The sequence below is a fragment of the Opisthorchis viverrini genome (genome assembly GCF_000715545.1).
Source record: "Opisthorchis viverrini unplaced genomic scaffold opera_v5_233, whole genome shotgun sequence".
NCBI lineage: Eukaryota > Metazoa > Platyhelminthes > Trematoda > Opisthorchiida > Opisthorchiidae > Opisthorchis > Opisthorchis viverrini.
Genome location: NW_008751886.1, coordinates 23926 through 51775, shown reverse-complemented (window position 1 = coordinate 51775; position 27850 = coordinate 23926). Strand labels below are relative to the sequence as shown.

Here is a 27850-nt window from a genome sequence, read left to right as displayed (position 1 = left end):
CTAATTATGGAGAATACAGCATAATTCGAGTGTTATTATCAACTTCAGCATGGAACCCACTTTCGACAGGAACCTTTGGACAAATTTCCCTAACCATTCGCTTGTCTTTCTCCTATCTTAACACACTAATCTTTCCTCCTGTTTAGGTACCGTCTACTGACCTGCAAAATTACATATACAATTTTCTACGCACTATTGGTGAACAGTCTAATATTCGGTAAAATGATGTCCAACAGGGCCTGACTGATTGGCAGGATCCTAACTTTTCTCAAAAGGCAATCAACCGTGCCCATGCTCAGGTTGAGTTATTTTTCAGCAGCGCAGAACGTAATGCATCCGAAAAGCCACAGAGATGATAAAGTATTTAATTCATGAGCATCTGTAACAACTGGGTGATACGGCGAAAAAAACGCGAACAAGTAAGACGAAACGCCGGAAAAGATGTCCAGATTCAGTTATTTCGGTAATGGGAAAATATGACATGGAGTCTGTGGAGTGAAGAGATGAAGGTTTCTTGAACAGAGCATCAGTGAGGTGAGGGCAATCGCCCGTTGAACACAAAAAATGACAGTGAGTTATTCACAAAAAAAAGAGAGAAGTCAAATGGGATAGAATCAAAAATTCCTGTGAAATAACTGGATGTCTAGTGAGTACTAACTCCTATAAAAGGATCAGTCGTGGTGACTCGGTCTCTTGACTGGTTTGTGGGGTCGTCGGCAAAATATACTGTACATTCGATACGACTGGGGACGGGAACTGGTCCGTTCGGACATACCTATCCACTGCCGACTGAGTACCAGTGGGATGAGATGGGATCGTCTGTTGGCAAGTGACTGGCGTTATGTTTGGAATATTCTTTTCTCTGCAATCCAAGGAAAGGGCGATCTGTTCGCCATGCTCAGCCCAGTTAACGGACAAATCTGCGCTGGTTTCCAAAACTGAGGAATCGCAGACAGGATGCCACGAAACAGGTGGTACAAGTGAAGAGGACACTGTGGTGACTGGCGCAGTGACGAAATGGGGATTGTATCCCATGGATGAACCCATGTTGGGGCCCATGTGTTGCACAACGGGTTTCTGCAGAACAAAATCTACTGGGATGGGTAAACTCGTTGGTTGGGCCGCAGTGAGTTGAACAGATGTCGTAGGCACTGCCGAAACATTGTTCGTCGTAGTAGCCGAATGAAGTGTAGTAATGGCATTCCTTACCGGAGTGGACTGCAGTTCGATTAGGGTCAATGGTGGGGGTGTAATGACGCAAGATCTGCTACCCACGGGGGATATAGACGTAAGTACTCGAGTCATTGGCGGCGACGTTGCAAAAACCGAAGTTGGCTTCGTCGGCTCTAATTGTCGACATGGTTGCGTAGAATCGTCAGAATCCGCGTTGTTGATGGGTGGTTCTGGAGAGTCCGGCACACAGATACGCAGTGCAGGAGAGGAGGGCGAAGTCGGACTAGGCGATCGAATTATTGTTTCATGTGGCGGAGTGAGTATCGGAGGTGGTGTCACAACGGAAGGCGAAGGGTGCTCCCGAAGTGAAAGTGGCGGTTCAGGAATCGATGAGGGCATTGCTTCAATTGGGTTATCTCGTGGTTTCCATCGATGGCTCGACTGACCCAAAAAGTGGCTGTGAATCGGGGAGTGGAAGTGAAGATTGCGACAAACGCGCCTCAGTCTATAATCATAGACGCTGCGACACAAGAACACGTTCGATGGAGAGACAGAATCTGGGATGTGTTCGTCAATAGAAGCGGCTTGCTGGAAAATGAAAATATATATATCAGGGTTAGTTTACGATAATACATAAAATAAATCGGATATTTTTGTGCCCTCGATAAGTCTGAAAGACCGAAAGGAATAACTAAAAATGGGATGAAGTAGAAATTCGGTCAAACAGGCCTCCCAACAGCTTATAGTTGTCCAATCCTAGTTGGACAAATGGATGAAACAGCTATGCGGTGCTTCTCAGTATTTCAGAGCAGACTGGCTACAATTACAGGACGAAATCTCCGGCAAAATTCCCAAATCTCTTCACACTGCCAGCAATCTATGAGTAGTAGAATTCAGATCACTGGAACTCCCATCTGAGGGGTCGTTGCTTGAGGAGCCAGCCAACACGTGTGAACACGTGTTTTGGATCACGTGACTGAAAGATGAGTGGTGCAATATCTTGCCTGAGTGTGAGCGAATCATATTGCTGACCAGCCGCTCACTGCCAAACGTTTAGGTGTTCAAACTACTAAACGGAGGTCGCAGATTCGAAACTTTGGAACTTCGTGAGCTACGCACCGTTGAAGGTTCTCAATAAGGATGAAACAGCTGTACAGTGCTTCTCGACATTTCAGCACAGACGGACTTCACTTACAGGACGAAAGCTTCATTAAAAGGATACCAAATTAGACGTTGAGGATTTGACTGAACTGGATTCTGACTGACTGTTCTTGTGAATAGATCAGTCCCTCACACATCCCATGTGACATGGTACCTTCATCAATGCCAAACTGAACACAGCGTACGACACTGGAACATAACTGACGATACCCATCTGTCTAAATAGCGTCCTGTAATGAGCATAATATAAAGCGAAAGGAATAGGAATCTAATGGCAGCCTATCACAACCATTAGAGACATGTTGAACGTTGAAATCAATCTTCAACTATATTTTTCACCGTCCCCAGCCAAGTATAGGAAGTTCTATGTGGACCTGACTCTGGAGTGACGAAAGCTGTGCATGGGAAAAGCAACACAGCTGGGCAGTTTCCCCCTATCATCCTGGACCGTCACTTCACATTAGCATGTTCATATGACCAACAGGTGCTTGGAGTCCTCCATCGATTGACATATTCATTAGTAAAGTGTTATCCCCAAGCAGTCGAGAAGTGTTGAACGCTGGACAGGAAGAGCCCGTCTTGACAGAGAGATCTGATCGCGGACACACCTCTGCTGAAGAGCCACAACAGTGACTCAGTAAGCCACGCCCTGGTATTCGATACCTCGAGGGGAATCCGGACATCACACTTCTCCGCTATAATCTTCCCAGGTTGACATACTTCACACCTCAGTGTCAGTAACTAGACAGCAGCCGCCGAGGAAGATTCACATGGTCAGAGTAAAAAATGGTGAACTTTGGAGTTTAGCAACCATTTCCCAAATAAACACGAATACGAAATAAAAGTTGGGTGAACAACGGAAGGACAGAAAATCAAATACAGCTAGAAGGTTGGCCACGTCCATTATCTATTTAAGAAACTTAAATGATTTGGGAAGATTGCGCATGTTAGTCACAACATAGTCTCCTCGTTGACAGTTATGAAGGATAACCTTCGGTATCAAAAGCACCACCGTCTTCTGGCTGCTGATTTGAAAACAGGAAGGCTGAGATGGATAAGTCAGTTCACTCCAGAACAGTGCACCGGTAGGCTAGATAGAGTCTGTCGAGTTATTAACGATATACGACTCTGACTTTCCGCTGTCGAATTGATCCCTCTTAGTTGTCCCCCAAGTCATCCTTAACGAGAGCAGACCAAACTAGTTCGTTGTGCGAAGGAAAAATTAACGTACTTTCCACAACAACAAGCCTAATATGCGACAGCTAGCTTCATTTTGATAGTCAACGGCAAAACAGGCAGCGACAGTTGTCTACTCTCAAGGTCTATGCGCAGATGATCATAGTAGGCGCCAAAGCTGCACAGCCTATTTATGAGCACAAAAATGAAGTGTATTACAGCTGCTCCGGCTGTCATACCTCGGTAAACTCACTTTCCTGTATCAATCTCGCTTTGCCAATGTCTCGACCAAACACCAAATCAGATGCATTCTCAATACTTGATACCCCCTCAATCATTACTTGCCAGACTTTCAAAATCCCAGCCCTTCTAGGATCACTTAACGATATCTGGTGCATCTGTGATAACACATGCGAAGTTTCCGGTGGCATACTTATAGATAGACATGCAACGGTAATGACACAGCTAGGTGTTTGGGTATACGTTTGCCGTCGGCAGGATAAAAACTTCTTTACTGTCATGATCAGTGCTATCGTCCCAAGACAGGCCACCAAGCACTAAGTGATTCGCGACAAACTGTCTCTGGATAACACCATCCTCCAGAACTGATGAGAACGACCTTATGGCCTACATACCCATTTAAATTCACTACTGTGCAGCTGATGGCTAATGTACACGGACGGTTAGACTATTCAACTTTTGCCATGGAGAACACACATAATTGCTGGTCTGGAATTAGAGAAAGGTGTGAAAACTGTAAGTTCACAAGGAACAACGACCAGTGGAACGGGAGGATGTACGTGCTGGTGACAAATTGCATGCCTACTTCGCCTCTCTGAAGGTGCGTGTCGGACGTTTGAGAGGCCTGGTCGACAGAGGATTCCTAGTTGTATCCAAACATCGCGGGATAAAAAATAGATTAAAATGGAGATAAGTTTCACATGGAGAAAACCTTGTGGGAATTGTTCTTCAGCTACTGATAACTGTCGAAGAACTGCTCTGCTGTGGCACGCGTAGTGCTGAGGGAGAGCGAAGTGATACCCGAGATCGCACAATGACATGATCAGAGTCAGGTTGCGTACATTCGAGGGAACTGATAGCCACATGATTTAATTGGGCCCATGACTGCCTTGTGGTTGGTGACGTCCAAGAAACTTGAGGTGAGCATTTGTGTTGGAATTTCGCGTTGGCGAGGAACAGACGATGATCAGCACACAAATGAAGCAGTCGCTCTCCAATATGCGTAGGATGGGCATCGACTCCAAACCTACCACATAATTGTGCTTCTTCCCGACTTAGTCGTCTAACCTGGGCACCTATATCACTCGGTGGGATTACCATATCCGTCCTTCTTGCTGACCGAAGCGGTTGCAACGAATCTCGATTAAAACCCGTCCTTCTCAGTTTCAGAACTGCTATCTGTCGGGGCGTATGCTGATACGACAAATAAACATTGTTTACCGTATCGAACTGAATTGATCTTAATTCAACCAGACAGTCGCTCAGTCCAAAAACGACTGCTTACTGGGATTCAGTCCAGTAAGGCGCTTTCAGCCTTGGGTTCGAGTGCCACTCCCATACCGTATAAACCATGAACAAACTGGTCACGAGCACAGGATACCCGAAGAGTGTGGAAAATCTGAGCTCGTCTCAAGCGGCTTGAGGTGCACGACCGAAGTGGGGTCTTGTATGGATGTTTCGGAGACACGACATACATCTGCAGAGCGGAGAAGCAAGGTTTCAGTAGGAGATGCCTGTTGCCCAATTTGACTTAGACTACGGACATCAAAGGCTGCAATGTGGGTCAGATCTCGTGAGGTTAATATGCGATTATTGTGGTTTACGTTTCTGAACGGTAGTTTAGACACGGAAGAATGGTTGAGTGACTGGCAGATGGGTTGATCGCACTGCATCGTTTTATGGGTGGAAGGGGTGTGAGGAAGGGCCATTAAATGAAGAGCTGCAAGGGCGAATGATACTTCCCGGTTGCCCAGGCTGAGAAAGACGGTTTGTTTGAGGTACCCTACCTTGAGCCTTTGACTCGGAAGTCCGACGCACAGGTCAGTAGGAGGATATGCGGTTTTGTTCGGGGACCTTGTCCCTAGCCTCTGACTCAAAAGTCTGAGCCGCGAGGCACCTAGCATGGTTGAACCTTTAGGAACTGGGTTTCAGCCAATATAGTCCGCAGGATCATTGCAGCACAGAAGTCGGACCACCAAGACAAGGTGACGGCTTTAGGTAGGAGTAAGCCAATACCCTCAACTGTCGACTGCGACAAGGGAAGCCGTCAGACAATACAGGGGAGTGTACGAAAGATTGCGTTACAAAAAACGACTTACCTCGATAGCATCATCCGAGGGTCCAGCAGTCTGGTTAACTGAGTGAGTTAATTTTGGTACTACCTGACTGAGTGGTGGTCGAGGATGAGCCGACTGAAACGGAGAGTTGAAGCACAAAAAGATAGAGTGCTTTCGGAGAGGAGTCGCTGTTACAAAAACAAACAAGAAGACGTCTAAGCGAACCCAAATAAGACAAAATATATGGCAAGTTTCTAAGAGGATCACGGCAGACTCATTCAGCAATCCTTGCCCCACTACTCCCCAAAAGCGACCCACCTTTCTCCTGAAATCGGGAAGGAGAGCACCGTTAAGCAAGCCTACTGCTTTTCTTTGATCACGGCAAGCAAAGATGTCTGAATGCCAAACTTAGGCTTATTGTTTACCCCCGGTGGGTACTCTTGGTATTGACCAATAACTGAACTTAATGTAACCAGTAATCCCGTGGCTTGTATGCATTGGTGCGCATTATAAGGTATAAATTGAAGCGTAGGTCGGTGGGTCTGCTTGTTTAGGTCAACACTAAAAACTGGTACAGTGGCACATATCCCTAGATGATCAAATGCTTATAGGTGAGATATTCTCATCTCCTACAGATCGATCAGCTCCGTCACAAATACTCCACAGCGAGCTGTCCACCTAATATGAAACCGTCAAAGATAGCGGATCAATAGGTCACAGTGTTGTCGTAAAATGATGAAGCGGAGAAACTTCTCATATGTTTGCTGAAGACGTACGAATAGGTTGATCCGTTGGTGATCACCCATTCGCTGTGGAATCTCTTTGACTGACGTTCGAACTCTAAGTTCTCCACGGTAATGACCGTGGACTAAAAAGGGCGAATAGCTACGATCTTTTTGAAGTACGTCTAGGGAAGCACTAAGTGTGTAAATATTTAAAACTGAAGATGCGGACGGAATAGACACTCTGGACTCCCTACCTCAGGATCGCGGCACCAGTTTCGCATCAGGAAAAACTTCGATGATCAGAGAAGTCGACATGACGGTGGCAGTAGTTTGCTAACTTAATGCTGTTTGCCTGCAAAATGATACACCCATTGCGAATGATTAAGGGCGCAACTATGAATCACGGTGCATGCTGCCCAAGGTGGCGTGGAAATGATGCAGGCAAAATCCGTTCCATGAAACCTGGTTGCAGGTAAGTTCTGCGTGACCGTGTTGTGGTGTGGGCTAATAATTCTGTGCCAGTCCTGGTGGAAAATATAGCCTGTTTGGTTTGATATCTCAAATTTTCAAAAATACTGGGCTCCGACATTTCAGGATAGCTTCACTCAGCTTCAAACCAGTCTGTGAACTTTATCGGTAAACCTGACTACGAAGTGATCGACCATTTTACTGTTGAATAACGTTTGCCAACATGGGACTAGGCAATTCAGCAATATAACTCAATGAACTGATGCCATTGTTTTGTAAGGGTTTCCTGTGTGGTAGAGAAATCCAAGAACGATCCATCAACCGGCTGAAACAACGAATACACTGTGAATGACCAAGAACAGCAACTTCGTCCAAAAAACTACGAAGACAACTGTACTACGCTTTACAGGATTTTGTGACAATTAGACATTTTGAACGCAAAGAAAGGCGTATTGTACACTTTGAGATTTTTTTGCCAAACCAGCGCAAACAAACAGCAGGTTTTCCCAAAACTTGACTTTAACTCCAGCTATCAAATAAAACTGAACATTTTCTCAATCTCTTCAAATAAAGAGTTCCCAAAAAGGACCGCTTTGATCAAGTCTCACGGGTGATCCTCATTTGAGACTATTGTGCTTGTTTTCCGGATGGAAAGATTGTCCGAAAAGAAAGAATACATATTCACTTTAAAACATTGGATATATATATATATATGTATATTTCGATCAAACAATAAACAAGACCCGTTGTGATGCACACTAACCATTCCATTCGACTAGGCTTTAAATAGAAAGAACTTCAACGATTATTCACTGTGACTGAATAAATGATCTGTGGCAAGCCACAATCCTAACAGCCTTTAATGAATTCGTATGCAGCATATTAAGAACCTATATTTGAACTCATTGGTTCTTACCAATCCAGGTATTGTGCGAAAGTCTACTGGCTGGGTTTGTCGCACAATGGATCGATAGACATCATTTGTAGCTCTACTAAAGTTGCGTGTTACATAAAGGAAATGCATTCGAAAGGATGTTCCATTCGAATTACACCACAGTAGCCGTGGTCATTAAAATTCACAGGCTTAAAGGGTGTTTTCAAGAATATCGGATTTGGTCATTCCGCTTAGCATGGCCTGGTTGATTCGACCGGGCTTTCAGTAGGCAGGGGACAATTCAAGGTCAGTCGACCGACCCTAGTTCTTAACTTTCACGCATACAATCTAACCTCTGGTCGTAATCAAAAGTTATTTGTCACTTCCAATATAAAATTTTGGTTAAACATCGAGACGTTGATTGGTTTAAACTTTACCAATATGCCGTTCGCGAATTACACAGCTGCTCGACTATTCCAATTATTCAGACAAATTGAGATGGAGAGTTTGGAGTGTGGAAGTATAATAAGTCGGAAATGCTTCGTGTATTTTATTCTGTGAATACACGACAAAAACAAACGTACTAAGAAAGACAACACAATCTCATGCAAAACAGATGTAAAAGTCGGTGGGGGTTGTTTAGTTGGTGATTGGTAAAACTGTTGGGCTCAACGAATGACTCGACCACCAATTTCAACTTTTATTTGTTTGAACCAAAACCCAGTATTTTCGGAAAATGGAACGATGATGTGTGATATATCTACATCAGTTCTCATCAGTTATCCCTGCAGATACCTGTGGAAATGTAACTGCTTCAAGCGTGCAGTGCACCTCTTGACCCCTCTAATTTTCAACTAAGTCAATGTATGAGCTGGGGGCAAGCCAATGAAATAACTTGATAGGCCCTTAAGGAACACCCGGTTTGATATGCGATACATGAATGGACGAGTCAACTGACTGAAATGCACGCTGGCTCCAGTTAGTTTGTCTTAGCAATACCAGGAATGGTATTAAGTGACACTGATACAGTGGATAAAACTTTAGACTCCGTCCATAACGAACAATACAGTTGAACCCCGATAAAAAGCCAGTCAAAGTTACCAACCGGTTACTATAACGCTTTCTGTGGATACTGTGTTATTCGTGCTAGTTGCATTGTTAGAAACTCTAATTCTGGAATCAGCTAACAAGAAACCGCTCCCAGCACTATTGGCATTTACAGTAATTGCAAGTAATAAAAATTCTTGCTAACTTGATCGGGTTTCAAACGTATGCGATTCTCGTAGCAAGTTACAGGTTTCAGTCTATGACGAGCGAACTTGAGCAGTTTGTCCGCGAGTTGAGTAATCACCCAACCACTTTATTCTACACCACCGGAAGCCATCAGTGTTCGCCCTTTTTGATCTCAGAGCAACTGTTCATTCAGTCTTACTAGACCAATGAAGTGCCTGGGATCGCCATTATAAACCCACGGTAGCCGTAAGAAAAAGTATTGGCCAAATTGCCACCTCATGGCTGTAAGCCGCAGCACTCTTTTACTGGGCAGAGGTTGCAGCCATTTGACACCTCGAACCAAATTAGTGACCATAAAGAAATGGTCTTGAATTTGGGTTTATTTTGGTGTGGCTGGACCAACGACAGTTTACACCACACCTATTCCCCGTTCCGAACATCCTTTCCTCATTTTATTGCAGTTTAGATTAGACTAGTTTTCCTCTGATTTTTTAAAAGCTGACACCTCATTTTATGTGGAATATTGGTCTCAATCACATACTGCATAACTGGTTCTACGGAATTGTTCTGGGTGATTTGAATTGAGGTTTCGCCCTATCAGTGAGGCCAATGTCCGCTGAAGCACCGAACAGCTACTTCATCCTTATTGGGTATCAGCAGAAGTGGGTATCTCTCGAAACCGCGACTTTCCGGCCTGCGCTTGAACACTTCATCGTTCGACCCCAAGAGGCTGAAAAAAGTGTGATTGGCCCTCACATTGTTATACCTATGTCATACCAAATGTAAGGATAGTGAACCGTTGGATAAAATGTTGCGAAATCGCATAAGCTCTGGTCATCTCGCTAGTTATTCTCGGTGCCTGTCCCACAATAACAAATTCATAACTATCGTTTCAGAGGGACTTAGTAAACAATTGATCGAAATTCATAACTAGTTCACTAATTTCAAAAATCACCCCTGTCAGACTACTGAGTCCTCTTGTATGTGCACAGACACGACAAACTAAAGCAACCCGACTGAACTGGTTATCAACAGATCCATCGGGAAAACGTGGACTGTAATCCATTCTCTCAAATATTTGGCTTATGGCTCTACATGTTGAAACGAACTTTTAATTCTGCTGGTGTTCGTTTATTAAATTGCAACTGTAAAAGTCCGTCGACGCTCATCACAAATACATTTTTGAATTCTGCATTATTCATACTAATGGGAACCAGTCGCTGCTCTCAAAGAGATTTCGCTTAAAAGGGCCACTCTATCTTCGTCCGAAAAACTATTTCATCGGCTCCATCTGTAAAGCATAAAGTCCCGCGTGAGACCAGGAAATTTTAGCAATTTTCTCATGACTTATTACCAACCAGAGGCATCCATTTGTGAATGGAAACACTTATTATATGACATTATCTATTGTGTGACAGAATTTCGGACACCATACTTAGCCTTACCGGTTGCCTGTGGCGCACAACACAGGTGCTGGTAAACGGGCTTGACAGAGAAACCATTACAGACCGACGCGTTTGCATAATTAAGACGTATTGGAGCAAACCATGAGACGTGAGGCTAAGAGTAGTTTGACGGTGATTTATTTGAATGCTCCAATTGAAAGGACCCATCGCAAAATAGACATCAAATCGTCAGTGGATGCTCAGTTGTGTGGTTATTAGCCTCACTGAACAGTACGGTTTACTACTTCATGAGATGGGTATCCCAATGTTTTTAAGGCAAAATGCACATGGTTTAGCACATGAGACAGTCCTAGAAAATGTCGAAAAACAACGAAGCCAGTGAAGACGATGGGTTGTAATATCACCAAAAAACAGCGGAGCAGCGGGAGTTCTTGTTATGGGCGGCTAGTGGAAATGCGGTGATTTGAAGTTATGAAAGTGGAACACCTGTACGGTGGGTGGCCTCATGCATACTTCAGCAATAGTAAGTAAATAAAGCTTTATTTCCCAGTGATGTGGTCAGTTCTGCGCTCAATTTGTTCCGTTTGGGTTACCGTTTCACACTGATATAGCGATTCCGAAAAATTAATCCTATATGTTCGTGTGTTTACTCTTTTAAGCTTATTTGTACACAGTAATTATCTAAGGTCGAAGAAGCCCGTTGATACTGGGACACGAAAAAGGACCAGCGGTCTTCAAAACACTACGAGCACTACGACGGTTCCCCCATGCAGCCTTACCTATCTTTTTCAATTCAAGGCCCGTTCAGCTTTGTCGGTGTCAAGAGAACTGATAACTACGATGTTGGAAACTCTAAGCAAAAGATCCAAAAGATCACCAGAAACATCGGCAAGAAATCAGGCGTCATACAAGGCTCCTATGCAACTGCCAGCAGCTTAGAGTGGGCGTCAGAAAACTGATTACAGACCTTGAGTCACGAAACGGTAAAGTGCTGTCAGCTCAAAATATTGAGATTTTTATCATAGGTTGGAAGGCAATCGAACGCTAAATTTGTGGCTTCATTCGTCGGTTCTGAAAAGCCTTTATAAACTAGGTACTTCGAGAATCTCATCTTGTTCCAATGAAACAATGCAAAACAGAATTAGGGGAGTAAAGATAGTGAATCGAAGTTTATTGGTCGCCATGACAAACAGGGATAGCAACCGTACCGTACAGCAAATCAACCGCCAATTCACTGATATGTCTCAGGTGACGTGTCACTATACACACTAGTATTACACTGGTGCTACTTTTAACAAGGCTGAAGTGTGATTTGTAGGATGACCGACTTAGCTGGTTTGGGCTTTACATGATGATTGTATGCCATTAGGCTAATTCAGGCGTCAACACAAATCAATAATAATGTTTAATGGACAGGTGGCTACGGCATTCGTCAAACTCCGGAAAGGTATATCTAGAAACAGGGGACAAGTTACTATCTGCAGCTTTTTGTCTACCCCTGAATTTTGCGAACTAGCCGAAAAGTCAAGACCTTTTCCGTGATTGAATGGACGAGTAAGTGAGGGATGCTTCCACTGCGTAGTCAAAGAAACCAGATCAGTTGGATCACGCAAAATTCTCAGTACAATAAAGATGCCTACTCGGTTATATATATATATATATATATATATATATATATATATAATTTTGNTCACGCAAAATTCTCAGTACAATAAAGATGCCTACTCGGTTATATATATATATATATATATATATATATATAATTTTGAAAAAATCACTTCAAGGCATGGACCTGGGACAATCCACCATACCATGGTCGACAAACTTTCACGCATCAACCGATGAAATGATGCCCAAGGTATACAAGATCTTCGCTCCAGAGTGGAGTGCAGACTTGCTCGTTAATGCTGCTCTGCCTGGATGGTGGGTACTTTACAGGGACTTCACTTACATTACACACACGACCAGTTGAAGGGGGACATTCTAATCACAACCACAGTTTCTGCGATGCAACAACACATTGACCCACTTCGCTCGCCCAACCACCGTCGGTGAAGCCGTTTGTTCAAAAATCCATTTCCTCATTGCTTTATGCAACGAATGGAGAAAATAGTTCCGCAGAGAGTGCACCTGACCACATTATTATAACTCAGGTTAATGATAGTGTTAGGTTTATACTGACATCCTCGGTCAACTGCAGAGGCTGAACGTCACTTTTGTCCCATCAGTCCTTTGCTTATGGTTGCAACTAAGCTCAGGACGTGTATATATGTAGACGGAAGGGGTGAAATCACACTCACTGGCTTCTTCGGCAACGCAGCGAACTGACTCGCAGCGACTCGCAAGGTGTGGCATCAGACTTCGAAGGCTCTATCGGGTTTCGGATTTCGGTCGAACAAGGATAATGTAGACTTCTAAAAGCAGCTCTGGCCATGGTCATTCTGGAAATAACCTTGCTTACGATATCTTCTCCCTATCGCAATGTCGGTTGCCATAAGAAGCATTGTTACACAACACTGAAACTACTAATATGAGTGGAATTTTGCACGCTGACGACGAACCTAAAAATCTGATGCATACATATTCGGTTTTGAACTGTAACTCGGTTAAATAGTTATGACAACCAATATGTCCAAGAAACGTGAAACGTTGAGTAGCCCAGATGATGGAAATCGTCCGGTAACTGCATCAACAAAGCACACAGCCGCGCTCACGTCAGCCAGCTGAATCCCGAAAACGACAAACAAACAATACCCTCTAGGTATGGACATTCGAGGTAAAGTTACTACTAATTGCTCATTTGGCAAAACCGAGGAACAGAACGTGATCCAACTCCAACAATGACAAGCGTCAAATTACATGGACGCGCGAATGATGGGTTCCACCGAGGTTAACGAAAGTTACGTCTGTCTGACGGTCAAACCTGACTTCCGCAGAGCACGGAACACAGAACTAGGATAACGAACACTGACTGAGCTATCGGAAGAATTATGCGCGCTACTTCGAATCAATTGATGAGTCCAGCAGAGCTGAAAGTATCTTCCGTGGTGAGTTCCTTATGCAGTGTGTACCGTAATTTCTAGGGTCCATATCATGTTTGAGGTGCACACAGATGAAGCAAATTCAAACAATAAATACAGGTTATGCCCAAAAAACGGAAGGGCTCGTCGGAATCACGTGAAACTTCAAACGAAAGGATGTGATCTTTGACTATGAACGAATTCCAATGCGGCCCTGATGGGTTTCCATATCCATCCGACCTCAAGAACTTAATTGGGATAACGACTTGCATGGTGAAAATGTGGCTACAAGTTCGTAGAAGCGAAACTATAACTGATCTGCTGAGGGGGGTGGTTAAATCCAACTGAAAACATCTGTAGTGTACTGCCTAGATAGAATCATGTGGATGGTTCGAGTTCTCACATAATGCATGGAGTTAGATTTCTGCAAGTGGCGGAAAAGTAAAGTAGAAATCGCATGGAATCTGATTGGAAATAAAGGTTGTGACAATTGTCATCTAACCGACCGCTTTAACTGTGCTGCCAAAATGCCCTAAATTGGCTCGAAATAAAAATTGGGAATGTTCAGAACACAGCAATGGGTTGCGAAATCAGCACACCGAAGATCATTATCCTGTACTTCACTATGTCCGGGAACTTGAAGAAAACTAAGGCGGAATACACTCATTTGCAAACAAATTTGGTTTTACGAGAGACTCGCCTGGAACCCAGCTGAATCCTTCGTTTGATTTTAAGTAAAACATGAGGTTGACGGAAACTTAGGGACCGCGCATACCTGATGAGCCAAAGGAGGGCGAAACCGGTCGCGGGCTGTCGACAGCAACCTTATGAGTAATGCAGTACGAAAATCAAGGCGGGTTCAACAGCATTTCATGCACTACAGACAGTCGTAAGTGGAACGTTATTTGCCAGGTACTTACCATAGACCTGTGTTCTATCAAGCTGATGATGAAACATCACCTCCGAAAAGAAACTGGCTCTCTTTCAGAGGCCCATGGTAAGGGAGTATATTTGAGGCAGTGTTAAACAGAAAGTGTCTGCTTGCTCTTTAACCGCTATGCACCTCTAGTCCCTACGGGAATAAGTCGCCCCCATTAGAGTTTTACGCCCCCAAACACTCAAAAGATAAATTGAAAGGCATGAAGACTGGGCTAGTTGGTGAGAAATGGCGTGCCACCAGGAGAAACTAGTTGAACAACAAAAGCAGAGACACTGGCAAGCTCACCTGACGATACTTCGCCCTCGCCATGTATCTGGAGAACGCGCTGGCAGTGAGTACGTAAGCCTTGTCCTCTATACAATCCACTGGATTTGTATCACAATGCCGACTTGCGTAGAGTTCGTTCGACACTGGGTGGTTCGGAGCGGTTCCAGAAACATGCTCCGGTCGATAGTACCACAGAAGAGCCATCATTTTTATGCCTGTGTTGGAATGTAAAAACCTATAACCGACCAAGTACGTACACAAAAAACTGAACAGTGTTAACTGGGCAGTCGGGGCAAAAACTCAAGTCGGGTGACTTAGTAACAGTATAGCGTGGAGTGCGACAAGATAACCTGTGTGATTTGACGTTTGAGAAGAGTTTTTCTAGTAAGCAGCACGACCCCTAAATATCCACTCCGTATGATCGTCCGGCAGTCACTTACAGACAGGCAGCTATAACTTTCGTATCAGACTACCCGAGACGCTTATGACGTGAAGAATTTTTAGCGAGAAAATACGTTTACCAGGGCAACTTTTCATGACACTAGTTGGTTGGCCCACCACCCTTGATCATAATCGCAAGGGTGAGTAACAACAAAGGAATACAGTATCTTGACGTGCTCGGCCGGTCTCGTATGTAGACACAGATACACAACAGGTTTGTGTCCATGTAGTCTGGCAGAAGGCTTTCTTCTTGTCTATACCACATACAGCTTATCACGATCTTTGCGTCGAATTTTGTGTACAATGTTGGTTTTCGTCGTTCTGCTCAATTTTCCTTTCGGCATAGATAGTGTGCTCCAGGATATTCACCGATGTGTAGGCCACCGCGGTGTTGTCGTAACAATTTTGTAATCATTTCTGAAATCTTTTCAATATATGGAAAGGTTATTGGTTTTGCTGAGACGGGTGGGTTGGGTTTTCCTAGGGTTCGCCAAACGAAAATTCCCGAGCAGCCATTTATTTGAAGAACTTTATGCGGACTTTTCTCTTCTCGCGGTGCTACAGTGTGTTTCAATCTGCCCGACCACGTCCGGATGCAGCTGTTTTTGAAAGTTTTGAGGATTGCTGTGGTGGTTGAGGATTTGATCTGCGTGCGTTCACCTTCTGTGGGACTCAGGTTGTAGTTGTCAATTTGGCGATCCTGCAATAACGGCATCAAAAAATCCCAGCTTTCCATTCCTCCTTTATTCCATTGTGAATTGCGTGTCACCGTTGATTAATTGGCTTGCCCGCTGTAGTTCAGTCCGTTCGACGATGATAAAAGTACAACCTACGTGGCAGACCCATATTTCTGGACTTATACATAACAGTACTGCGTTCGAGCCTCTGCACTGTGATAAATCCTGAGATTGGGAACCCCTTTGGCGTCCGTCGTACTTGTTCATATGTTCAAAACGTGGTCAGGCACTTTGAGTAGCTCTCCGAGATCTTTCTCCAGGGATCCATTTGGTATGCCATGCTATCCAACAGTTCAGCGACAATACACTTGGCGTAGTTACATCAAATGAGATCGTCATTTCGTCCCCTTGTTGTTAGAAGTGATCGGATCCGCTGATGGAGTTTCAAACTTCATCCCAAATTCCTTTGAAAGGTTGTACGTTGACATCTCTGGAAATGATGCGATTGGTCGTACTGGTATCGCTCCTTTATGTATTTTTACTGGTCCGTAGAAACGGTGAAAAGCCTGAACTCTCATTCTTCAACACCATTGTGATCCTTCGGAGATTGTTTTTATTTATCTAGACTGTAGAATGGAATGTTTCTGTTAATTCATAACCCTTTGCACAATCTCACTGAGTGGTGACTTATCCGGATTTTAAAGTACTTAGCTTTATTTTCAGGAAAAATGCATGCACTTCTCCGTACGTATGCTCAGATCAAGTGATACTATAATCTGCATTCAATTTCAAAGTTGCGCTGGCCTCAGGTGTGGGTTTGACTTCAAGAGTGTTTGCTAAGAAAGTGGTGGCTACCCGTGATATATATACTAGTGATATTTTGATAAACTAACTAATCTCTTCTGTTCATTAGAGGACGCCAATAGCTTACTGAACATTACGCATCAAGGAAGCCATGTGTTCCTGTCAGGGCATATGTATTCACCAAAAGGCCCAATAAAATTCTACTTTCCATCTCGTTGCAGTTACCCCATTGACTTTTCCCAGTTAAGATCGATGGACGCCTGTTAATCGCGTACACGAGCTGTCTGTTTAGGTCGACATCTGGCATCTAGCTATCTCTAATGGAGGACTTCGTGACCAGTAAACATGGGCGATATGAAGCAGTTCGTCAGAAAACTCGATCTACGGGCATAGATCATATACAATTTATGATAATTTATACGCTGAAAGCATCACGTTCTTCTAACCTGGTACGAATTATCACAGATTAATGCGTCTTTCCAGCACGATGAGCACTCTGAAAAACACTTATCCGGACAGGACACAGACTTACGCATACGTCTACTCGGGAAGAGAATACCGGATGCAAATTTAGATAGAAGTGTGGTCCTCCCGTATATTTTAAGTCAACGAATGTACCATGGGCTACAGCAGCTTTCACAAACTATTATAGCTGCAGAGCTATCAGTGACGTTAGTCCGTTTTAAGCTAATCACATTTTCCGACAGGTCAAGATATTATATCTCATTAGGCACCGTTTTCTAATTCGAGGCATTCATTGGCCTTGAAATATTGTTCACTCAAAAAAATCACCCATACAAAGAAGCCGCAGAAAAAACGCACTGAGTATAGGTGTGTCTAACTATGGGTTGGTAGCCTCGAAAAGATCGTAGTTCCATAGAAGACACTTTCATTCGCTGGATAACGATCAACATTTTCAGCCGTTCCTGTCTATTCTTGGAAAATTTGTCTGCAGTTCAGTCCTGGTGCTTACTTCCGGTTGCAGAGTGGCCATGGACCAAAATGGGGCTCATCAAATCAAATGGTCACGTTGACTGAGAAAGTGATCAGGTCCCCCGACTGGTGTCTTGCATGGTAGCCACCACCGCGTCGTGGGGGAAGCGAGGAAAACATGCCACCGTCACAGGCCCAGAGATCAAATCCGCGGCACGGATAATGGGCGCGAAAGCGGACCAAGCCTCCAGTATGCACAGTAACATCTGTTGTCCAGACGTTGCAGTCGATGTTTCAGTGGATGTGCATTAGTAGGAACATCCAAATCCGGCTAAATTGTTGCGTAACTGTACGGAGGCCAGCCGTCCCTAAGAACCGAATATTACATTTGGACGAGTGTCACGTGCAGGACACGGACCAAACGAAGGCATGCTCTGATTGGTCAGGATGCCAATCCGGATCGAGCATCTTTGACTCGACGCTTCTCGCCCCCTCACGGTGATTCTAGCACGACCTTGTAGAACACTGTGAACACCCTGTAGACATAGATGTAATAATTATCCTTTTGTCTCCATAAAGGGCTGTGTAGGGCTACCGTGCCTTTAGATATACCATAGTGGGTGGAGCAGGAAGCCAAGGGACCGATACAGAGTTGCACGATCGTCCACCAGACACAACAGTAACATAAGGGAATCGCAATGCTGCCCTAATGCAATCTTCTTGGAAACTCCGCTGTTATCAAATCCAACACACGAAAACAGATCGAATGCATATTATCGGACCAACTAGTTTTCAAGCGAAAATCAGCAACTATCGGTCAAGGAAAGTAAGTGTTTGCCAGCGCTTGTCAACAATGGCCCAAATCCTAAGCCGGAAATAAGGTTTCTGAGACACGAAATCTGCGAAATGAAAACGTCAACATTGTCCGACAATCTATTTCCGTACACTAAAAAATATCAATGGGATGAGCATGGCAGACAGTGAAACTGTCACGTTTTCGGTGTGCTAAGAGATGTCCTCATAATAGTACCCGCTGCTGTTGGACAGTGGAGTGATGGTTACGTTATTTACTGATCTTGGAAATTGCATTGCGGTGAACTGGATACAGTGAACGAAAACATAACCTGTCGAAACATACTAGCAGCCGTGTGAACTTACGAGGGCGGAACTGCTCGCAATCTACCAAATACAGTTGGGGCTACGTCTCTCTGAAGATACAGTTCCAATAGTGATTACAGGAGCCCGGCCAGTCGAATCAACGTTTTTTAACGAATAGGTGGAGCTCTGTTGAGTATTTCAAGTCAGATAAGCCGCATTTCAAAACAAATGGCATCGAATCTATATACTTTCACGTCACAACGTCAGTGACAATCACTCACCCACCGCTACGTTCCACTCGGCTTCCTAACAACGTACCGATTATGTCACTTCAACTGGTGGTGAAACTTTTGTAATCAAACTGTTCAACTCAGGGAGCAAACCAACGATCACCTACGCTGTTTGAGCTATCGACATTCTCCCTAAGCCGTTGGTGTTTGAATGCAAGTGCGCTTGTTTACAGTGGTAGCCTAGAAATGATAGTGATGAAAATGGGTGTTTTGTCCGTTATTCAGTGTCTGCCGTACCGACAGGCGGTCGACGCGCCTTTAACCGGGTCATCTAACTAGAAAGACAGGATGATTTTGAGGAGCTAATTGATATAATTTATCACTCCATTATTGCAATATTACGAAGGCCAAAGTTCTGCTGCACGATTGTTTGTCCGAACAATCACCGTTAAAGTATGACGTTTACGAGAAGTATACAAAGTGCTAGATCATTTCATCGTAGAGTATAACTCGAAAAAGCGTGCACAGAAATTTAACCAACGAGCAATTTTTATGCAGCGCAAACAGTGGTCTGGATAACACGTACCGGTCTTGGGATCTGGGAATAACGCGGTAATCCTGGCCACGTGCGGTGGGCTGCATCGGTCGGGGCCACTGCACAAGAGGACACTATCCCGTTCGCGGATCAAGATACCGTCACGTACGTGCCGAATTGCACGGTAACAACGATGCCAAGTTGGAGAACAGTCGGACTAATGGGAAAGAATGCAGGAAAAATGAGGCCATATATTTACGTAGGTGATTGCAAACAATAATTTAAGAATGATAGTAGTAATAAATAATTTCCAAAACTGGTTTGAAAAGTGACGACGAATAGTAGTGGTTGAAGTAGTACGGTGGTCACATACTCTCAATCGCACTTGACTGATATACTCAGACAAGTGTCCGGTGTTCCATTGTTGAGTAACAAGTGTTCCAGAAAACGACCAACTGTCCACGTAAATCAGGCCCTGGGTTATGTCCGCCTATCTACAGAACTACAATAACCCTCGGAGATTTTTGTCAATGAGTCCACTCACCCAAATTATCTGTTGTTTCCACCCGTTCAAGCTGAAAGGCGACCCTAACTCATTAAATCGTGAGCGGTATGCGTGCTATGCGCTAGTTTTAAGGGTGATAACGGCCCTCGCGGACTTGGACATACAGGGACCCTAGCAACCATGTTCATGCGGCAACTGGACACGAGTAACTCCAATTCATGTGATGCATTCGGGATTAACTTCTGAGTTGAAAAGAGAGATAAGACTCTTCCAGGCGCACGATTGTAGATACACAGTACCGTGGAGTTACGAAGGTAGGTAAAGCCAATTCGGGCGCGTCTTTTTACTCGCTCGGTAAAACTGTCAAAAACCCTGGAAATGTGAAGTCGTCCGACTCAACACTTTGTGGTCCTCTAGCCTAGGACGAAATGTACATTACGTCGCCCCTGAGGTACTCGGAACTTAGCCAGATATGTCGTGCAGTCCGCAATAAACGTTTAGAATGTCTTTTACTGTCAATATTATCATCAGTATAGCAGTGTTTTGCTACAGTAATGCAGTGCAGTTGTCTGATGCCCTTCTTGGTCTTATTTTTTATTTTGAGTTAAATGTTAGCAATGTCCAGAAATAAGTTGGAGTCCACTTTTACGATTGCTACTTAGAGGATAACGAATTTGTGCATGTAAGTCCTTAACTCTCCGTCTTTGGGCCACTCCCACTTGACTAAACCACATCCGAATTCCCCGGTCGTTTTTTCAGCATGATGAATACGTAGGTCTTACTGCAAGCACCGTGGCTACGGTGAAGACGCGCTTGAAACAACATTTGATAAAAATACACAAAGATCTTGGGACATCAGGTGAGTCATTGCACTTGTTTTGCCGATGGTGACCCTTTGCTCTACTCAGGCCCACAGGATTCTTCCAGAGCTTTTGTTGAAGAGGCATAGCTGTGCTGTTTCCAAGTTTAGCCCATCTCTCGAGCTAAACGTTTTGTGAAGCGATTAATTCTTTTAGCAAACTGCCTCACTGAAGCCATCTTAATCTGATCAGTCGATTGATTCAGCTGAAATAGGTGACGGTTGCAAAAGCCTTCATTTCTTAGGCTATCCTCCATGAAAATTCTTTAGGCTCGTGTGAGCGGCGTACGCCGTCATGTTCAGCAGATGACGGCATGGTTTTTCTGATGTCAACAAGAGCCGCTGAAGACATTCAGGGTTCCATTAGGTAGCTCTTTTCCACTAGCCCATCCTCCCTCCTCCTTCGAAGGGTTCCCATTATAAGTGCTTCTTCAAGTTTCCGATGGCTTTATAGTAAGTTCAGTCCGATATCGTTAAGCTAAGGAAATGCCCTGAAGGTCTGTTTGTGGGACCTTGGAGGAAATCGAACTGATAAGCGAGACCGCAAATTTTGTGGCCAGAAACAAGCCAAGTGATCCACTAAAAAATACTACCTCGCATTGAAACTCCTCACCAAAAACTGATGGCCGTAAGACCCGACTGTGTCTATGAATGGTTGTTGATGATAGACCCCAGGTGACACGGTGTGAGCGCTTTTTGGGAAGGTTAATAACCACTAATTACGAACTATGACCAGCGCATAATCGGAAAGGTCGCTCTCCTGCATCCGTATACTGGACACCAAATCCCAAACAAATGTACACCATTTGTGATCCCTTCAGACAGAAGCAAATGCGGTAGATCTAGGTGGGAGCAACCTTCCACGGCTTCGAAGTAACAACGTCGGGACATTTGCCAACAACAAACAAATGACGTCCAGATGCACTTACCCTGAGGTAGGCAGAAAAACGTACAGTACAGAAACAAATGTTTGGTGGAATCCACGGAAAAATGATCAGTCGATTTTCGGCTGAACAGACTACGAAAAACTAGTTGTGAGAAAGATTGTGGAGAAGGGTTGACGAGCAAAAAGATGCAATGAGGAATAATACTTCCCGATTGGCAAGGCCGAAGTTTGAAACGCCGCATCTCGGGCTTTTGACCCAGGAAACAGCAAGGTGTGTGGTACCGGAGCTACTTAATTTACTTTACGACCCTAACATTCAGCTCAAAATTCTGATCTGGCAAGATAGCAACTGTTGGTCGGGATCAAATCTATAACAAAACTTAAGACAGTCAAACGATGATTCGTTCGGAGAAATAGCGATACTGGGGCATTGGCATGATAGTCGGACATGAGTGCTGCAATGATCCCGCGGACGACAATGACTGCAACTTCGTTTCACAAGGTGCAACCATACCAGTAAGAACAAACAGGAGCAGTCAGACCAAGAGCAGCGAGACACCCCGTACTACGAGTAACCGTGCTACGAGGTGGTCTGTGGGTAAAATCAAACTGTCAACTGCGATAGAAGTGTGAAGGCAGTAAGGCGACCAGGATGCCCATATCCCCCGAGGATGGGTGGATTGGAAAAGGCCGGCCCTCAAAACCGCACACTTCGATCAATGGTGTTTCGTTCAGCTGTAGCACCCTTCCGGTGCCTAGCTGCCATACCACCCGAAGGAAGCACGAGGGCTAGGATACTGCCAGGTTGCCCAAGCCTAGACAGGGAAATCGAGTGGCGGAAGTCGGATTCGAACCATGGACCTTCCGGTCAGTAAACTCGCGCTCTAACCACTTGAGTCATCTCTCTCCGATCACCCAGCGGTTGGCCGTGACCGTCGCTGCATTATTCATTACGGTCAAAATACTTTTAAAACCAAAAAGTCTAGTGCTGCTCGCCACTTTCCTCGTGTTATCGGTAAATCTTCCTATTAGATTTTGTTATCAGTGAGATAATGCGACGAACGCTGGAAGGTCTTCAAAACATCGAGGTTCAAGTAGCCTCTGGCAAAAGTCTTGTTGGTCTGGAATATGCAGAAAACATAATTTTCGTCTCTGAAAAGAAGGCGCATATGTTTCTGGATGAACTGACCAAAGTCACCCAATCCTTTTGGATGCAACTGGCACCCACAAAGTGTAAAGTCATGCTGCTGAACAAACAGTCACTAAAAAGCAACTCACAATTCAGGGAGAGGCACTGGAAGTAGTGGGGTGTTCTACGTATCATGAAGTTCATATTAGTTCTGACAGTGGTGTGACAGATGAGGCCAATGCACAAATCTGCAAGACTCGGGGAGCGTTTGCGACATCCGTGGTATCAAAGCAGTATATCCCTGAATATCAAGGGATGTGCGCATCAAGCTACAGTATGGGCTGTCTTGTTCTATTGCTGTGAGACTTGGCCTATTCGAGCAGCGGAACTGAAAAGTCTTCAGGTGTTCAGAAACCGTCGTCTAAGGGCCCTAGCTCGTCTGGGTTGGTATCGGCGAATCCGTAACGAGGCCATTAGAAAACAAGCTTTCGGTCCTGCAGCAGAGACTTCCATCGAACAGTGTTTCCAGCACCAGAATCTGCGTGGGTTGGGCCATGTATTGCGTATGCCAAAGAGCGCGTTGCTTTCTGTGCCCAATACAGAGTGGTGGAAGTAGACAAGCGACCTGGCAGAGGGATATGAAAGAGGTTACGAAACGTTTGGGTGCTGCTTGTGTCTATCTAACATACCACCCGAAAGAAGCAAGAGGGCTGGGATACCACCAGGTTGAACACGCCTAGACAGAAGAAGTAGATGCAGAGGTGGGCTCAAACCACGGACCTCCCGGTTAGTAAATTCGAGCTCTAGCAACTAATCCACCTTGCCCCCCGACGTGTGGAGGTCTACGGGAAGCTCTCGCATGAGTTCAGCATATCAAGCAGGGCTGTCCTTGTTCGCCTTTCCTCTTTAACTTAATCATTGGTCCAATCAGGGGAGACTCACTATCGGCCTCCAGTGTCTGTGGACTTCAGGTGCTCCCGGGGCGTCCACTCACATATATCGATTATGCAGACGACATAGCTCTTCTTGGATATGACCCCATGGAAATGCAAACAACACTAAATGATCTAACTAATCCCACCTTATTGTTTGGTATGCACTTCACACCTGCAATGGTAAGTGCTACTGCAAGACTGGGTGGGTTCGAACCCTAACCTCATGCTTGCGAATGAGCCGACTGAGGGAGCAAACAAATTTTTCTACCTGGGCGGCTGTATCAAACCCGGTGATCTCACAGAAAGCATTATTTTTTACGATGATTCTCTCCGGAGCGAGGTCAGAGCAGCACCTACACCACCTGTGGGGTGGGTGTAGCATCAGCTTAACCGTCGAGGGTCGATCTTACAATGCTGCGGGGTGCTCTATATCACTATACGGATCAGGAACCTGGTTGCTCTTCGCCGAGGACGTCAAAAGACTTCCAGTATTTGACCATCGATGTCTTCGGAGCATTGCCCGAGTCTGGTGGGAACACCGGATCAGTAATGCTGAAGTACGTCTAATGGTATTCGGAAGAAATAACCCACCCACGATAGGTGAACTGATCGCACTGCATAGGTTGCGCTGGCTTGACCACTTGCTCCGTATCCCAGTCGACCGACTTCCTCAAAGGTTCTCTTCGCACAAACACTTGAAGGGTGGAACAGAGCCATGAGGTCAAACGATGACTTTACGGAGAAATATGAAGGCCACTACCGGCAAACCCAGTTGCGCTGTTAATTGCCATTTCTCTGTATGCTGACCTCAGAACGAGACACACCAATGGCTAGAGATATTGTCAGACATGGCCCAGTCGCGCCATCAGTGGCGTTTGTGCACCTAAGCTATTGCTTCATTGTATAGCTTTCTTCGGGTTCGAACCACGAACCTTCCGGTCAGTAAATCCGCACTCTAACCGCTGAGCCATCTTGCACCCCCCCCCAAATTAAAAGTTTACCGGCAGCCCTGTATTTACGCATCAAGTATATCAGTTGCCGGCTCCTACCCCGTTTCTCCAAATCATCGGCGAACGAAACTGTGGCAGGTACAAACACAAGTTTAGAACTACCTTACAGGGAGGTTAATTTACATGCATCCTCTTAGTTTTGATTATGGTAAACAGCAACGGGTTGCAGGCCCGCCTAAACCAGTCGTAAAATTGGTTGTACAGCAAGTGGCTGGTGACCTGTTGGTAGAGCTTGGCAATTTGCTTGCAGGTGCTTCGTCACCAACCGTGGGGACATCATCAGTGCGTGCACTGATGTTCTCACTGTTAGAGACGCAAGCAATTTCTTAAGAACGAATCAACAGCTAGCTGACCTACAACTTACTAAGGTATCCGAACTACCAATATTGTCTGTAGTAATATAAGACGCGAGGAGCATCCTGAAACCTGCAGTAAGGTTTAACAAAATAGTCCAACTTGTGTCTTCATGAGGTTAGAAATTAACATCAAGATGGGACTGGCATGTTCGAACTCGGTGAGGAATTTCTCAAGAGGTACCTAAACACCTAAAGCAGCACGTGCTCTAAGATAGTACCAGAAATGACTACTGTAAAAGAGCTTAATGAAAAGTAATACTCACCCGACGGAAAACTCTCTTCCTGTAGGGTACGCCATCCCATTCCCATGCATCAACTTCCGCATTTACGTTCGGAGATGCTGGCTGAATGCCCGCGTCAACAGCAGACGGGCCGGGAGCGGTAACTTCATGGGACGATGGTAACTCAATGTCCTTGGACTTTTTTGATGAACTAACAGAATTTCTGTGAGTGTCTTGAGGTTTGTGTGCAAAACTAGAAGATTTAGGCAATGAGGATACATCTTCAGTCGAGGTGACACACACATTGCTCACACTGGTCAATATGGTCTGACTGACGACTCCGTGAGGCTCAACTGCATCGTTATTTTGACAAGATCCCTCCCTCGGCGGCAGGTCACTCTCGAGAGTAGACGCAGGCTGCGCGAACAGGTCTGATGTAGAGTGCGGTGATATTGGAATAAACGTGGGATTCCCTCCTAAAAGTTGTCCTGACGGACGAAGGATGGGTGACGACACAGGCGACTCGCTCAGTGGTCGCGGTGAACAAGGCATTGGTGGATTCCATGTGGGTGGATATAGTTGTGGAGTGGCTCCATTTAAACCAATCAGAGAGTACTGCGTCGTTCCAATAGGAATAGCCATATCACCTATACTTAAAGGGTGAATTAAACTTAGCGCTCCATTACCAGGTGAGATAGTCGACAAACCATTCAGTGTCGTGGGTAGGAAAGCATAGCTGAGTTGAGGGCCAGGCGTAAACACAGGTGAATAACTTGCGGGTTGATGAGTTAGTGGGACAAGGGACGGTAAAAACAGAGCTGCTGGGTAGTACGGGATGCTAGGATGCAGTAAGTTGGCAGTTGACAAGCAAGCTGTCGAGGCTGGCTGCCAGCATGCACCAGCTTGGTTAACCAAGCCATTATGAGAGAAAAGTTCAGGATGAATACTGGAGGCATTTGAAGTAGATGAACAGGACACTGCCAAAGACCCCAGTGGCGCAGGAATGAGTGAAGTCACAAAGGGATGTGGTTGAATCTGTGTTGGATGTGGTAAATCAACAGGAAGGTGGATTGGCCCGGTACTATCAAATGTTTTATTGGGAGCATTTACATGTATCACCTGTCTCGTGATTTGCTGAAATCCATACTTACTTCCACCCAGTGGAATGAACTGCTCTGAGTGATAACTCGCGACTGATGGGTTTTCGACTGTTGACGAACGTGTAGGGCAGAGGACCACAGTAGGAGTATGATTTTCTGGAGGATGTACTGTGTTAGGACGCTTCTTCCGCCTGACTGTGCGTATGACTGAAAACCTGACTTGATTGTTATCAGAGAGCGCTGGCGTTTCGGTCGGAAGCACGGACATGGGTTCCGTGGTGGCGTCATCCGAAACTTCAGACTCCATGATGGGGACTTCCTGGCATGGAATGGTTTCTACAGATTGTCGGCGGTCAACTAAAGAATCATTCTTTCTAATCCTTCGTGACGAATCACTGACAGTTACCGCACTTATTAGGGCTACGGCATTGAGGCTTGCCAGACGCTTACCGGGAGTAGGGCTTGGAGTGACCGCTTCGATACCAAGCTCCCGTTTGAGCTTTCGCTCTACTTTCTCCTTCTCGGATAACTTAGAAACGCGCTTCACGATATGCTTACGAGGATTGGCATTATGAGTCATCACTTTAACGGACTTAAGTGAGGGTCGCCTAGAGGGTCGTCTTTCGGCAGCTTTGAAATCATTCACGTTTCGTGAACGCGAACTCCCCTTACGGTGATGCCTTATTTTCGAGGGCGTCTCCAGCACACTTTGGTGTTCTTTCTTTTTCTTCTTGGAAGCTGCCCTTGTCTCTGGCGAAGACGGATATCCCGCATAGCGTTTTTGGACAGTCGAGACCACAGCAACCGTCTTTGAGCTTTCACGACTTGGTTGTGATGATGCATAGAGGTCGTAAAACAGACGCCCATCTTGTGTGTACGTAACAAACTGAGACGACTGACGCTTACCAACCGCATGCACGTCCTTGTAGCTAGGACACCCTTTGGGACGTCTGCCACCAGCTGTTTTACGCACTTTGTGTCGCCGTTTGAGAGGTTGTACGCCACGAGGTTTGTCTTGCCCGCTTGTTTTCACCCTATTTTCCGTACGGTACCGTGCAGTTAGACGGGTCTTCATATAGAGTGAATCTGGGACCACACCCGAGTCAGGGACCACACGGAGGGAGAGGGCTTCCTGCCAAATCTGACAACGACGGCCATCGGAAATGCGCATCGCTGATTGGCCCACATACAACGCTCGACACGGGCCCCCAGGTTTCGCGGGTTGTTTGGACGGCCATAACGATGGTATCTTCTTGCCGATCCACTTTTAGTAGCTGGAGTGTTGGGTCAATAATAATAGCAGGTGGTTGGTAATAGAACGTCATTCCACTTTCCAATTGTGGCTAGAATTTCAAGCAGTACGACAGCCTTGTTCACATGAAATCGGATGA

General features: G+C 45.2%; 1 protein-coding gene across 1 annotated transcript; it reads right to left on the bottom strand.

Annotated features, from left to right (window-relative positions):
• Positions 1 to 368: 368 nt before the first annotated feature.
• Positions 369 to 27630, bottom strand: T265_08633 (hypothetical protein; the record flags this gene model as incomplete). Its single annotated transcript, XM_009174499.1, has 5 exons — positions 369 to 1761; positions 5850 to 5942; positions 14759 to 14955; positions 19510 to 19675; positions 25402 to 27630. The coding sequence occupies 5 exons, from the start codon at positions 27628 to 27630 to the stop codon at positions 661 to 663; spliced, it is 3786 nt and encodes a 1261-aa protein (XP_009172763.1).
• Between the last annotated feature and the right edge of the window lie 220 nt (positions 27631 to 27850).